Source organism: Cygnus olor, chromosome 1 (assembly GCF_009769625.2).
Source record: "Cygnus olor isolate bCygOlo1 chromosome 1, bCygOlo1.pri.v2, whole genome shotgun sequence".
NCBI classification, from domain to species: Eukaryota; Metazoa; Chordata; class Aves; order Anseriformes; family Anatidae; genus Cygnus; species Cygnus olor.
In genome coordinates, this window is record NC_049169.1 from 110,644,486 (window position 1) to 110,660,109 (window position 15,624).

A 15,624-nucleotide genomic window follows, 5' to 3' on the forward strand; every position below is an offset into this window, starting at 1 on the left:
ACACTTGGAGTACAATTCAGGGCCCCAAAGGGACCAGCTTTGGTCAAACAAGCGGCCACGGCTAGACTGGAGAACTCTTCCAGTATCAAGAGAATTCTTCTGGGATTTGCTACTTCCTCTCCTACCCACTCCTCTTTTTTTTTTTTTTTTTAAATGCCTACTTATGTTTCTTGTGAGCATCACAGAAAAAGAAACAGGCATAACTGATTGTGGATATAGTAAAGAAAGTGGCAACTCTCATGTCTGTAAGACATGAGCTGAGCCCTACCCACCCACATTAAGCCTGCACAGTTCAGACCTCACGTCTTTCCTAAGCTACAGAGGCTGGCAGGTGGGAATACAAGAGCTACACTGAAGCTTTACACTTTCCACCTATCAAACCCTCTGTGTAAGGCTTGATACGAGATAAATTAGCCACATAATACTAATTTTTGATGCAAGGCGTGATGTTATTGCAGTGGAACGAGCTCTTTGTATACAGTCTGAAAGCTGTAGTCAGTTGCTGGAAATACTGCAGTAGCCAGTAAAAACTAAGCCATGGAGAAAATGAACACGCGAACACAGCCAAACACATCACACATTAAAAGAGAGGTTATGGCTTTTAAAATAGAAGTTCATACTTCTTCACATTTGTTCTCAGGTAAACTCACAAACAAGCATTAACATGCTTTTCACTCGTTTCGTTAGATGATGAAGTTTCACACATTTTAGGAAATGCGTTGATAGTTAGACTTGAATACATTATTTTAAAAGTCGGTGCTCCCACTAAAGGAATTTTTTTGTTACAGACTACACAAAAAGCAGAGCTGAGGGCTCTGCTGAAAGCTGCAACCAGATGAGCCTGTTTCAAGGGGACACCCACACAGGACCTAGAGCGCACAGCACCACGGCTGGAAACCTGAACAGTAGAGACTCTCCTAGAGGCTGCTAAAGCAGGGAGAGTGATCCTGACAGCTTCATCTGTCCTAAGACATGCTTCCTGCTTGCCTTCACTGAGAAGGACCTCTGTCTCGGAGCACACATGTACACATACCACTTTTTTTTTCCTCCAGTATTTTATTTCTGACAGGCATTTACAACGTTCCATTCATAGAACTAAAAACATAAAAATAGACCTTCTTTCAGCTTATAAAAGAAATATATAAGAACCTTTGACATAGACATGTCATGACATTATGTACAAGAACAACGGTACCTTTCCAGTACCAGCCTTCCAGTATTCCAGAACTGACTGTATTCCGCTGGGTACAGCACAGGACAGCTAAAACCTCTGCTTTTCTAGTATGCTGGGACACAACTGACAGGTAGATGATATAAAACAATGGCGTGATAATACAAAAGGTATAGAAACCTTTCTAAAGCTTTTACGAAAAGAAATGAGAGGATAGCAAAAAGTTAGAGGGAGAAAGCTATCGTAAGAACAAGTATAGTGCACCAGAAACCAGAAGTGGGTGGGGGGCAAGGCAGGAATGCTAGCTGGGACACAAAGACAGTGATGGATTTCGGGGGGAATAATTTTCATTATGTTTTAAAATATAGTCAGAGTGGATTTTATAAAATATAATCCTAAAGCTATTATAAAATTTCAGGTTTTCAAAGTACCTACTAATGTGTCAAACATCAATAGATACCAAAAAAAGAAAACTTCATATAATCTTTTTTTTTTTCCATAGGTGAAACTGAAATGGGAAAAGCTATATAAATCTTTAAAAAAAAAAAAAGTGCTATTTGTGTTTTGTATTTGGAAGTTACTTAAAAACCTTTTTAGTCACGTTTTACCCTGTTTTAAATGCTTAAATAAAAGATTTAAAATGCTAAAGAGGTTTGCTTGTTTAGAACTCACTCATATTCTATTGCAGTGGAAAAGCTTTTATAAAGGAATGAAAATACACTAGTTTCACCCACAGCAGGAGAGTGGATGAGGTCAGTTTTTTGGCCATGAATTCCCTGTCCCCTATGCCCAAACTGTCAGAGAAAGCAGACCAAACGAATCCATGATGTTGCTGCACTAGCTCCAGCAAGGTTACACCATAGATCGGTTTGCTCCACTACAATTCGGTCATGCCATTTTATTCTTTTTATTATCTAACTAAACTCCAGTCTCAAACATATACAGTAATCCTTTCCTGAAGAAAGTTATACCTAAATAAGAGTTTCCAGTTCATATTTTAATATAAAAACCACCTTTCCTAACCCTCTGCAAAAAGCTAGCCTCGTATCCTAGACGTGGAGCTAAGCTAACACTGTAAAATTATTATCCCTTTGTGCCCCTGCATCTCAGGTAAAATACAAAAAAATATTTCTTCAAGTGTTAAATTCGGGTCTCTTAAGAGAGTTTGGCATCTTTATAACATTATGCAAAACTAGAGCTTCCAACATTGACATTAAATTAGACCAGCCACAGACCAAGAGGACTTAACACAACATAAATCCCAAACCTTTCCTCACACATCCCTAAAATACATGTATATTCTCTTACATTTAAAGAGGGAAAAGTAGTAAGAATACTGCGACTGTACACGTTAAAAAGGCAGTTTCCTCATTAAGGAGATGAACCTACGGTTGATGCTTTACGGTTATAAAACCCTTTCTTTGTTGTGCTATTGTATAAGCTAGTTTGCTGCACGTAGGTTAAGACATCCAGAGTAATTTGTTTTCCAGTGATGTTCTCCCCACACTTAATTTCAGCCCCTGATTATGTTAGAATAAATAAAAGAGTGTGAAAGCCCTTGGTAACGTAAGACAGGACCTTAAGCTTACTCCGTTCCAAGTTTTGAGCGTTTTACAGTTGCCTAGAGTGTGGCCACATGGCTTTGGACCAATTCAGCTGCCGAAATGGTGTGTGCAAGTGTGCAATCTACGGGGATCGGCTCTTGGCGGTGTGCCGGGGGCGGGCAGGACAGGGAGACCTACGCATCCAGGCGGGGAAGGGGACCAGTTTAGAGCTCCGTGTTCAGTTTCCTGCTGGGAACAAAGTCTTCACGCCTAACCCAGATGACCTCCTCGCCGTGGCCCTCCACGTCGCCGTTGATGCCGGTCAAGGCCGCTTGCTTCTTCAGCTGGGTCATCCTGGAGGCGTGCGTGTCCATGGCCGGGCGCGCGCGGTCTCCCCGGCATGGCTGGCTGCTCGTGATGGAGGCTGCCTGCAGCCGCTCCCGGAGCTCTCGGTCGGCCACGGCGCCTCTCACGGCCTCGCAGTACTCATCGTCATCGCTGAGGATGTCCGTTTCCTTGATGTCCTCCTGCTCCTCATACTGAGCAAGGTCAAACTGTTCCTCTACCCAGCGGTCAGTGTCCCCACTGTGCGTGGGCTGCTGGGGCTCTTTTTCAGGGCTGCTCGTGAAGACGGCATCTGAGTCAATGGTAAACCTGTTTCGGGCCAGCCGCCGCCTCCTCCTCCCAAGAGACTTGCTTGGGGCTGACACTGTGCACACACAAAGATAAAACCCCAGAGGCTTTTTACACACGGTACAACTCCCTTTAAAAAGTTAGTCTTCCAAGGGCCCTTTATTTAACACCGCTAGGCGCAAACCAGGCAGACTCCCAAGAATGACCTAGTCATTCAGTATCCTCCCTGCAGGCAAGTCATACTTCACTCAGCTCCTCGGCACAGGTCTCTCTCCAGCTGAAAAAGGAGTTTCTGCTACTCAGATCCACAGCTGGGATAATGGCCCACAATTACTGTTCCTCCTAAGCGGTAGGCAGCCAGCCAGCACAAAGTGCATCTGTTCAGCTCAGCTTCTCAGGAGCAGCTCCCTGCTGTCAGTACACAGCAAAACTCAACTAGCCTTAAACGTCGATATGGGAAATTGCTTTGTCTTGGCTAAGAGCAACATTACAGGTTTCCAAGTAGCTACCTCGGTACTGAAGGTGCTGGCGTTGTTGCTTTATTTATGGGGAAGTTTCCTATCCAGGTTCTGCTACTCCCTTCCACACTTTCACCTTACTACGGAGGAAAAAACAAGAAAAACAAAGAAACCTTTCAGAAGTTCCTTACGCAGCATCAGCTAGTCTGCTAGCTTTTGCAACTGGCCCAATTAGCAAATTCACATCTTCTGTGTTGGAACATTTTCATAAGAGGCTTATGAGACAAAGCAGGGGATGAATCCTGCAGCCAAAGGACCTGCAGGCATTCCAGCACTTTATTTGCGCACACAGGTAGCTCCATCACAAGCAGGTGAACTCCAAGGTTATAGTTTGTCTCCCTCCACTAAACAGCGCCTTAGCACTTGCAGTTTTTATTCATTGAACTCTAGCAGCTTGAGGGGAGAGGGTTACATTTTAATATCCCTGACCCTCAAAACATGCACCAAGTTCAACAGTTGCAAGTCTTAAAATCTCCAGACTTTTCCCTATAGTTAATTGCAGCAGAATTCATCATGCAAATGCACTGCCAAGCCAAACTAAAATAAGTTTTGGCATCTACACATCAACCCCACAGGCTGATTGAAGAAGCACTGTGGTAAAACAGATGCATTTTGGTCCTCCTCTGAATATTCTTTCTTACTATTTTAAGTGCCTCTGAGGCTGATGGCTAGCATCACCTCAAGTTAGAAGCCATGCTGCAAATGTTATTGGTCTGGCCAGCCTATTACAGAAGAGGAACAGAAAGCCTGGTTGTCTACATTGCTGGATCTAATGAGCAGAAAAAAAAAAAACAACAGACCAGAACAAAACACGCAGCAGTGCTGAGTATTTTTCAGTTGGAAGCAAGTGTTTCTTCCCTCCATCATCTAGTGTTCTGAAAGTGAAACCTGCTTTTCCCTGGGATTTTCTCATTGCTTTTGCCTGAAGTCAACCAAAAAGGAAAATCCGTGGTTTAGGACAGACCATTACAAAAATAATAGCATCAAGTGCATGCCTCTCAAAGAGTGAGAAGTACGTGCCCTTTAGCAATAGAGCTGAAAAGGCTAAAAACGGAGGACATACAAAGCTGTCTCTCCAAACCATATCACGCACAAGAAAAATCAGCTCCCCCAAGTGAATTTTAGCTAAAAGTGCTAGGGTTAGCTTGAAAACTCTGTACATGCTTTTGTTTAAGAAATATGCAGTGGGCTTCTGTTTTGTTCAGCTGAAACCCATTTCCAGATTAAAGTGCACAGCCAATTGGTATTGACAGAAATCGTGTTTCTTCCTCCCATGCCAGAAGGACTTCTCTGAAGCTGAACCTTGAGTGCAAAGCAAGGTAAACAGAGGCAATTTAAGGCTCTCGAGGAGGTGAAGCATGGAAAAACAGCAGTTTTTACATTCACAGGAGAGAATGCCAATCCTAGTACACAAGTATCAGATAACACCACGTCCTACAATGGTGCTGGGGTTACTGGGATCTTGAAAGTCTGTAGCCCTACAGTACCTGCCCTGTTCATGGCTGGCCTTGCACCTTTTAGAGCACACAATCTTTTTCCACCAAAAGGAACATATTGCTGGGATGAGGGCAAACTTTCGGTTTTAAGAAGCTGTCTTCTGTGTTTATCCCGCAGAATCGAATGCACTGCCTTCAGAAAGTCCTTCCTGTGCTCTGGTGAACTGAAAAACAGGTGAAAATACAAGAGGCAGAGTTACCTCTTGCAAACTGCTTAAAGCTCAAAGTGCTTAAAGCTTTAAAGTGAAATAATAATCAGTACTGTAATTTAAAACTGAAGATTGACTGGCGTACATTTCCCCAGAGAAGATTCAATTTAAACCAGTATTTTCAAGGCAAAGCTAACTATACTAAAGTATATAAAGCTATTAGTGTAGTAATTGCAACAGACATCCAAGGAAATAAATATTCCGTATGTTAACAAAACATTTAGCCATTCACTCCTCGAGCCTTCCTTTTCCCTCCAATACTAACCACAAACTTTGCTTTCTCTGATAAACATCAAATTGACCTATAGTGACTAATTCAATCTCAGCTTGTCTCCCATAACCACACACCAAGAAGTAGTCCTGCAAATCTTTACTACCTAGTAGTGGGAATTGGCTTGATATCAGCTCCATTGGACCCTGGCAACCTTGTGTACCAAGTTCTGATTTCAAGCCTAAAACACGTCAGGGCAACCACCATGACAAAGACGGACAAAATTCATTTAAGAAAAGGGTAATGCCCCAGGAACAGGGGTTGGAACTTGTTGGCATGGAAGGTCAGCTAAACAAGACACACAAACATCTACCTAGCATAATAAGGAAAGTTGTAATAAGGACATTCCCATACAAGTGCAAGGCTGATCAGATCTGTGCCTTTATCTTAATAGACTTTATGAAACTCTGCCTGCCAGAAATGAGGTTCTAACGCCCTCTGCTCACTTCCCCACCAGCTGTTCCCAGACTGCCTTAAACAAATGACAAAGGCAAGCTGGGATGCAGAGATGCAGCTGCCATTGGAAAATTTGGAAACGCACTTACCTACAGCAAAGGTGAAACGTTCTTTCTGGCCTGCCTTCAGACTCAGATTTAACGTGGACAATCTCACATACAGAATTGGTCTCTGCATCTGCAACAAAAAGTAAATAGCATTTCATACATCAGGTTCCCATCATAAACCTCAGTTACAATACTTATTCCATTACCCTAAAAAATGGTTTAAGACTGTCTGAGACAACAAATGATACACTGAAAATAATATTAATTTATGGATGAAAGGCAGCAGTGGGAAAGCGGCCAATGAAACAACAGACACGAACTGGCCAAAATCTAGTAGAACTTTGTATTCAGTCACTCAGTCCTATAAAATACGGGGGAAAAAAACAGTTCTTTGGATATTTCATATAGTATTTCCACATTTTACAGGCGTAACTTTTACAGACAGCTACATCCTATGTTCCTTCCACTTTCACTTATGTGGAAGAACAGGAGCATATGTTAAAAAATCTCAGTTTTAAACAATAACTTTCACATGAAGCCATCTACCACAAGAAAAAGAATTCACTAGCCCTATTTTCTCACAGTTGCAAGATTTCCTTCAAGACTCTAAAAGAGGAACAAAACAAACCAGAGTTGGCAATAACTTTGTCCTGTTTTTCCAGGACCTTGACTGCCTTCAAAAAAGTACTGACAAGGCAGAGATACAGAATTTGAGCTTCTGCCCCCTTCTTTTCTCTCCAGGGCAATTAGATTCCTTTCTCAGGTCCCCAAAGCTGCATACACACATACTAAGGACGAACACTGATCAGTGAACATCCCCAAAACAAACATTAAAAAGACTGCCAAGTTCATGCAGCTGGAACATTACCTGCACTTGCCAACGCTCGAACCTGCAGTGCTTCCAAAGGTATCATGTGACGAAAGCGGAACGGATCCCAGTCTTCATAAATTGAAGCTCTATGTGATCCTCCCTGGAAGAATTTCAAAATACCCTTAAGAAATGAGATACGTTAGGATATTCAGACACCAAGGTCTCCATTGCTTTGCACTAAAAGTGTCCAGCTAGAGACCTGTTGCAATTCTTTTCTCACTACAACTTCTTAGTAACCAGCAGCACTGAAATGCCTGTCTACGAAGATCTTGCTAAATTCCAGACAAAAGCAACCATTAGTCCGATCAACTCTTATCAATGCACTCAAAATTTTTTTGCAACTAATTCTGCATTCTCACCTCCAACTGCACATATACTTATGAACATGCATTTGTTTTGCTTTGGTCACTCCAAGCTTATTTTATGTCCAGTTAACCTTAGAAGACGAGTATTTCAAATAACGCTTTTGGTTTATGCCATACGTGGGAATCAAAGTGTTTCCTGTAATACTATAAACTGTGTTCCCTGTTGTAGCAAGTCATACGTTCACTGTCAAGCTTAGCTTTAACTTCTAATTGTAGATTCCAGTAGGATCCACTGATACATAGTGTAGGCATATCTAGTTCAGCTGAGAGCAGCCAGCACTTGCTTAGTTGCATGCTATACTTGAAGAAACTAATAGCCAGAACTGAAGCAAAGACATTGTGCTTCACTAAGAAAGTCAGACGTCTCATGTTTGATTCATATGCACTGATCAAAGAGCCAAATACAAGAGACATGCTCAAGGTGGTACCTTGTTTCATGGAAGTCCACTCCGCAGCATACAATGGATGTCACAGGCAACGTGAATAACCCAGCAGAGAGCAAAGGATAAACTAAACGAACACTTGCAAAGCACTGAACAGTAGGCCACTCAGAATTACCCAAATCCTCAGTTGTGTGGCAGAGGACGAGGATCACATATAAAAAAAGCACACTCTCACACCACAGCTTTACGGAAAGTCAGTCTTGATCTTAGAACTACAAACGTACACAGCATCACAGAAATAGTTCATGCAACTTACAAGTTTCTTCTTCTGTTTGGAACCATCCTTATACACAAGGACCACAGCTGTTTTGAACACTGGAGAAGAAAGTTAAAAAACAAAAGCCATGTAGTCAATAAGGTTGGGAATGGGTCTCCTACACGCCCAAGCTCACAGACCTTTCAACCCCTCAGACAGCCCTCAGCTGAGTCAGGGAGGGAAGGCAGGAGTAATCCTGCCAAAAAAACCCCTAAACTCAACAGCTTTTAGCATGCAAACAATAGTTTCAAATGACTTAAAGCAACCTAAGAGTTGCCAGTTATTTGAACAACTGTTCAAAATCCAACAGTTCTATTAAAAGATAATTAAACAGAAGTCCACCTCAGACAAATGAGCAGCATCCGACTACATGCTGCCAGTCATCAGGTGAGACCACACATAGGCAGAATTTGAAATCTGAACCACTCCCAGGTGGGGACGAGTGGTCTATACTGAATTAAGAAGTGAACAACACTTGTAGACAGAGGTGCAATTTGATTCTCTATTATCAGGTAACATCCACATGGAGTCTGAATTTGTCTTTCAAGACTCTGGTTTTCCTCGTGTTCTCTTTTGAGAAAGGTCAAACATGCCCCTTGTTTTAGGATTGAATTGCATGAACACTTAATTTTGGACTTAATTTTATGAAACTAGTGTAAAGCTGTCTGGAGTACTTAAAAGTTGCTGCACATTCCTAGCATCTTTTGTGAGGCTCCTCAGCTTCAAGGCATAACTGGGCAGTTTCCCAGCTTACAGCAAAGCAGTCAATATTTGTGTGTTCTTCAGAGCAAAACTGAAAGATTCTTCATTCATAAGCTGTTTGGTATAAATCAAAAGTCACTTGCCTTCTAACCAGCATAGCTTGCTGAAAATAGCAACATAAAAGCTCATTGTGTGAAGAAGTTTAGGAACAAATAAAGAAAACATAGCACACACTACTTAACTTCGCTCAAAGTAACAAATGCATGATTTGCCAACATAAGTGCCCCTGTACCTTTCCAAAGAACCATGGTTTGATACAGTGGAAAGACCTTGAAATCTATGCCAATAGCAGTTTCAATTTCTCTTTTGGCCACCCAAGATACAGTTCTTGGAGGAAGACAGATCACTCCAACACTCATGGGCTGAGGTCAACTGTATGAAGTTCAACAAGGCCAAGTGCCGGGTCCTGCACCTGGGGCGCAACAACCCCAAGCAGCGCTACAGGCTGGGAGATGGATGAGTTGTTGGAAAGCTGCCTGGCCAAGAAGGACCTGGGAATACTGGTTGATAGGCAGCTGAATATGAGCCAGCAGTGTGCTCAGGTGGCCAAGAAGGCCAACAGCATCCTGGCTTGTATAAGAAGCAGCGTGGCCAGCAGGTCTAGGGAGGTGATTGTCCCCCTGTACTCGGCTCTGGTGAGGCCGCACCTCGAGTACTGTGCTCAGTTTTGGGCCCCTCGCTACAAGAAGGACATGGAGGTGCTCGAGAGAGTCCAGAGAAGGGCAATAAAGCTGGTGAGGGGTCTGGAGAACAAGTCTTACGAGGAGCGGCTGAGGGAGCTGGGGTTGTTTAGCCTGGAGAAGAGGAGGCTTAGGGGAGACCTCATCGCTCTCTACAGGTACCTTAAAGGAGGCTGTAGAGAGGTGGGGGTTGGTCTATTCTCCCACGTGCCTGGTGACAGGACGAGGGGGAACGGGCTAAAGTTGCGCCAGGGGAGGTTTAGGTTGGATATTAGGAAGAACTTCTTTACTGAAAGGGTTGTTAGGCATTGGAATGGACTGCCCAGGGAAGTGGTTGAGTCGCCATCCCTGGAGGTCTTTAAAAGACATTTAGATGTAGCCCTTAGTGATATGGTTTAGTGGAGGTTATGGAGTTAGCGTTAGGACAGAGGTTGGACTAGATGATCTTGGAGGTCTCTTCCAACCTAGACGATTCTGTGATTCTGTGAAGACTCTCTGGGAGTCCTGGCTTCGCTTTAAGACCACTAAAATTTAGATGCTCAGGTTCTTTTTGGCAAAAAGCATGGAGAGAAAAGGCAAAGCCTCTTCAAGCCCCAACCTTGTCCAACAGGATGTGAAGCAGTTAGATGGCATACATCAGACTACTGAAATGTATCTTCTGAGATACAAATACCTTTCTGCATAGCTCTCAATTTATAGCCTTGGATACGAGTTTAAGAAACTCTTTCACTATTATAGCAGTCATCTCCAGATTATTCACCAGATTTAGATAACACAGAACAGAATTTGACCATTACAAAGAGACAAATACAGTTTTAAGTTCCAGCCAACCTTGCAGAAGGCAACGCTCAACTACCTTCAACAAATATCTGCTAAGGCACATTATACACTCTTTTAAACATCTGAAATGAAATTACTAGGATACAAACCAAATGCTGCCAGCTCAGGTTCCTTCTTCCATTTTCCTAGTGAAGCAGGAGGATTAAGCCATATCACGGTATTATGCAAGAGCAAGTCCCCCATAGAAAGGTCTGCAACCTGCCAATCACAAACACATGCACAAAGACAGAATGTGTTTCAGTTCAAAGTTTCCTTCAGTTCAAGAAAACTTTCCTGGACTTGATTCTTAAATAAACAAACAACACAAGTAAATTTTTGGAATAAGATACTCAACCAGATGACTGCATGTATGTGCAAACAGACTCTGACAGTTGGCATTAGATGCATGTAAATCTTTAATTGGTGGGCATAGATTGGGAGAACACAGACTGAGAGCCTAGCTCTCACAATTTTATAGGAAGTCAGGGCTTGCAAAAAAAAAACAAAGGAGCAGAAAAGCCACATTGGATGTTTTCCTTATGTTTTTCTGCTCCTTTGTCCATCTTCTCCTTTACAGGTTTCTTGCTATTTTGTTCAAACATTTAAGCATAACCCCATCACACACACACAATTTGGGGTATAGTTCAAAGACAGTACCAGGTGAAGCAGTCACAGCAGCTTCCCCCCCCCAACAGTTGCCATGGTTCTTGATTTTCCCCAAAGTTTCACCTGAGGAAGACATTGCTGGTAATGGACTAATAAACGAGTTCAGAATGACTGTTGGGAGATGCATCCTAATGTCACTGCAGCAACCAGATCTTTCATGTTGACTTCTGATCTCCCAAAGTCACAAGTCAAGGGCTATCCCCAGTCTAGATGCCATCTTACACAATTTCTCCCCCCCTTCTCTCCATGAAGTCTGCCTTTTGCAAAAGGATACCACAGAGAGCACCAGCAGAACAATCTGAACTCTCCCTGATAACAAGAGCAAACACTAAGATATATTTGTTGTCTCCTCTCCCAAATGAACTCCAAGCCACAAATGCTCTCCCAACAGAAGTCCTGACATGCTTTCTCCAATCCTTCTTGCCAGTATCAGCAAAGGTTTGGCAAAGGCACCTGATCTCTGCCCTCTACCCTCCATCTGCTTCTGCCCAAAGAAGATGGTGCCCAAGACACACCCCCAAAACTTCCCCAAGACTCAATCCCAGTCCCCTCTGTGTCCTGTATTTACCCAGTGACTCTTAGGCTTGATCTTCATCCCAATTGTTGGCAAAACCCCACTACCATTACTTCATACGGTCATGTCTCTCCAGCATTCACCCATATCGCTGCTCACATCAGCTCTTCAGCACATCTCCCCATCTTTCTCAAGTCTCCCCTGACCTTGCCCATTACTGCCACCACTCTCCTTCACTGCACTGATGGACTGCAAGCCTACATTTTAATCAGTAAATGAGAAGTCCAGGGCTCAGTTTGAATCTTCAAGACATCTTCCACAGGTTTCTGAGATGGCCTCCAAAGGCTGAGCCACATTCAACCTTCACACGTTTCAGTACGCGCTCTGTGAGTTCTAGACCAAAGCCCAGGGCTCTGTCATATATCAAGCCTACTAACAGTTCCTAAAAGAGGAACAGTAGTTTCTCACATAGCGGATCTCACACTTTGATATCTTTAAAGTGATTAAAGACTTAAGTACAGACTTGCCTCAGCACATCAGACCACTCAGATTGGTAGGGTGAGATTGTTTGTGTGCAATGAGGAGAGCCAAGACAGACAAAATGTAAACTACATGTTGGGCTGGGATTTTGGCCAAAGCACAACCTTTAAAGAGAACTAACCCACTTCTTTACATTGGTTCTACTCACTGAACTATACATGGAGAAGCAGTTTTTGAATTGGATTGGAATTTACCTGTTTGCACCAGGACCTACTGAAATGACACAACAGGAAAGGTAAGTATTTGATAAAATTTAACATTCATGATACAGAATATCAGCCTATGTCTTCTAAATTTGATCATGTTACCTCCTTTTTTTCCCCCGTTTGTTCTGCTATGAGTTGGTCAAACACCGCCCCATATTCTTCATGGATTTTCTGCATTTCATTGATGTGGCTGGCAACTTTGTTCATTGTTTTTATGGCCACTAGAAGAGAGAGAAAACGAAGAAAAGAAAAAAGGTATTTTTAAACCTCTGAGAGGAAGGGTAGGAGAAGGGCTTAGAATTTAAACAGGGAAGTTTAAACAGAAGAGGAATGTAATTTAGGTCCTTACCATCAAGGTGATAATGTTCTTCACTGTCTACATCCGTCAGAGCAAAGAGCTCCTTCAGCAGGAGAGGGTATTTCAGTATCCGCTGGATGGGTTTGATGAGGTAAGACTCTAGCGTGGAGGAGTGCTGCCGTCTGGGGTTCTGAGCATCCAAAAATGCCTTGAAAGCAGTGTCCGTCTTGGCTAGAAGATTAACATGAAGCTACTGGGTAAAGTGGAAATAACAACAGCTGCCCCAATAAAGTGATTGTTCCAGCTTTAAATTCATTTATCCATAGACATTTTGCAAGGAACTGTAGATTTATCAGATCCACATTACTGGATTTATGCACTTCAGGTTTTGTGCTACTGACACTTCACCACAGAGATTCTATTTAGGATTTAATATCAAGCACCTACACACTGTACCAAAATACACAGTTTTTGATTTCACTATCCATGGTATTTCTGGCCCTGCAACTATTTTATAGAAGCATAAATTCTTTCAATCACCTGCTTCCTTAAAGAAAAGGCTCAATCGGATATTTGTAAGAAGTCACAGTAATCATGAGTCTAGTCTGACAGGTATGCCCATAATATTGGCAAGTCTGATTTTTGTGGTTTGTTTTTTTTTTTTTAAATATCATTAAACATTAAAATGCAATACTAAACAACAACAATAAATAAATCAAGAGCTAGTAAGGAGGCAGGAGGCAGTAAATTTATACATCTTATTTTGAGAGCGCAGGCAGACTGGGTACCTGATTGCTATCATCTTTTTTTTACCTTACTGCTACTGAATTTCTATAAATACTATTTCCCCTGTTGCTCCTTCTACTAGGACATAAATTTGTACAGGGAGGGGAGCACGGATAAGGTGGCAGTTTTAGACATACAAGTTATTCAGTGCAGAAATAATTCCCCACAACTTATTTAATTGGAGCCACATTCCCTGCTGAGGTTGGGTGGTTTTCTTTTTTGTTTGTTTTTTGCTTCGTCCCTCAGGTAGTCACCCACTTTAATAAGGCAACTTCAATTTCAAATCAAAAAGTCACCTGTACCTCAGCTGAGGACACTAAATTACACTTAAAATACACTCCCAGGCTTTTAAAGAGATTTATATCTCTGGAATCAAATATGAAGTTCTGTTTGTGTTATAATTCAAGCTCAACCATTTTTCATTTATAAAAATAGTCAGGAATGTACAAAAAAACAAATCACCAGAACTACCTAGTTTATGCCCTTAACATCAAGGTGAAACAGATGCCAAAAGAAAGAATGAATGTGATAGCAACATATCATTAATTCATGTATTCCACAGAGCTGCCAACTATTCTTTGCAGCATAGTAAATGAAAGTTTACAAGAAGATATAAAAAAAACTGCACTGCAAAAAATGAACAACCCAACCAACAACCCACAAAAACCTTTGTATTGACAGACATCCAGATGTCTGGATATCTCCTCCCTTAACGGCAGAGCTCCTACAAATGGAACCATCTGTTTATGTAACATCTCAGCCAGAAATGAATTGCATGAAGCATTGCTAGCTAGCTCTAAGAGATTAACAGTTTTATAGGACAAAAACCATCACTCCGAGGCAAGGGGGCCAGTGAGCACTTTATATGCCAAACCACAGTTCATTCCTCTCCAACTCAGCAAGCCAAGCTCTGCTAGGAATTTGTACGTGTAAATTTCTCAGGCAAAATGGATCGAAGGCAAGAAGAGGAAGAGAGGGGAAAGAGAGCACAGCAAAGTTAAAACATTTAGACAGCTTCCATATAACAGTCTCCCAAGCTCGTCTTTTCCTAGCAGCTGTCAGCATTCAACCACATTTGCTGGAGCTTCGATGGGATTATGACAAGCATGGATTCACTGCACATACCCTAAGAGGAACCAGAGGTCATCACCACTTCTGGTTCCAAAATACAGTGATCAATTAGCGCAGGCCACATTGCCTGTTTATGAAGACTTTTCATCCCCCACATGACTGAAGAGAAACTGGATGTGTTGGGGGAGAATAAATAGGAGAGGAAAAACTGCATTCAAAGTTAACCACCTCTTGTAACGAGGTGCTCGGGTATCATTACATCAGTGGTGGTCTACGAACATCCATGGCATGGAGCACCCTGTGAGTCTGTCAGGCCAGACAGACTTACTTCCCCACCACTGCAAGGACTCCTGCACTCGTGCCCCCACCCCTCCATCACAAATCTCTCCACGTGGTCTCTGGTGCACAGTAGACACATTTCATCATCCCCACAGCAGCCCAAGACAGCCCAAACCAACGTGCTGCTGCCACATCTCTCTGGTCTGACCAGCACACCGCTCTTACCTTTCACCAGAACTTTGGGGACTTTTGTGTGGCTGGCGCAGAAGGCACTGTACAGCTTGAAACGGTCAGCGTAGTAGAGGAAGGATCCACCCAAGGAAAATAACACTTTCTAGGATTAAAAAAGAAAGGAAAAAAAGCATAGAATGGGTTTTTCCTCTGACCTGTATAATGGGGTAGAAGCATAGGGGAATAGGATAGAAGCATGGGTAGGATGGAGCATTTCCATTTACTTTTCAGATGACAGACACTGCATTTTTAGAGTATTTTCACACTATCTAGCAGAAAACAGGACCAGCCTTGGTGCCTGAGTCCAGCCTTGATACAGGCTACATTGTTAACATAATTATCTGTGTTCCCAGTCAGGCTGATCTGGAGACACATCAACTAAGAGGGAGATAGGTTCACAGCTCCACAACTGTGTTTAAATGCCTGAGCTTAAAACCTTCTGTTTAAATAATGGCCATAGACCATAGGAAGGACTGGATGTATCCGACTTTG

General features: G+C 42.5%; 1 protein-coding gene across 16 annotated transcripts in view; it reads right to left on the bottom strand.

Annotated features, from left to right (window-relative positions):
• Nucleotides 1-1,047: 1,047 nt before the first annotated feature.
• TIAM1 (TIAM Rac1 associated GEF 1) overlaps nt 1,048-15,624 on the bottom strand; it is a 176,693-nt gene continuing 162,116 nt past the window's right edge. For 15 of the 16 annotated variants that reach the window (XM_040576809.1, XM_040576789.1, XM_040576799.1 and 12 more), the window contains 9 exons: nt 15,127-15,235; nt 12,817-12,996; nt 12,570-12,688; nt 10,652-10,760; nt 8,281-8,339; nt 7,214-7,316; nt 6,388-6,475; nt 5,354-5,526; nt 1,048-3,424 (listed from right to left, as the gene is read on the bottom strand). In XM_040576809.1, coding sequence (XP_040432743.1) covers nt 2,940-3,424; nt 5,354-5,526; nt 6,388-6,475; nt 7,214-7,316; nt 8,281-8,339; nt 10,652-10,760; nt 12,570-12,688; nt 12,817-12,996; nt 15,127-15,235 — 1,425 coding nt within the window. In that variant the 3' untranslated portion in view covers nt 1,048-2,939. Of the gene's footprint in view, nt 5,527-6,387; nt 6,476-7,213; nt 7,317-8,280; nt 8,340-10,651; nt 10,761-12,569; nt 12,689-12,816; nt 12,997-15,126; nt 15,236-15,624 lie in introns of all 16 variants that reach the window. The other variant, XM_040576883.1, reaches the window with a different exon arrangement.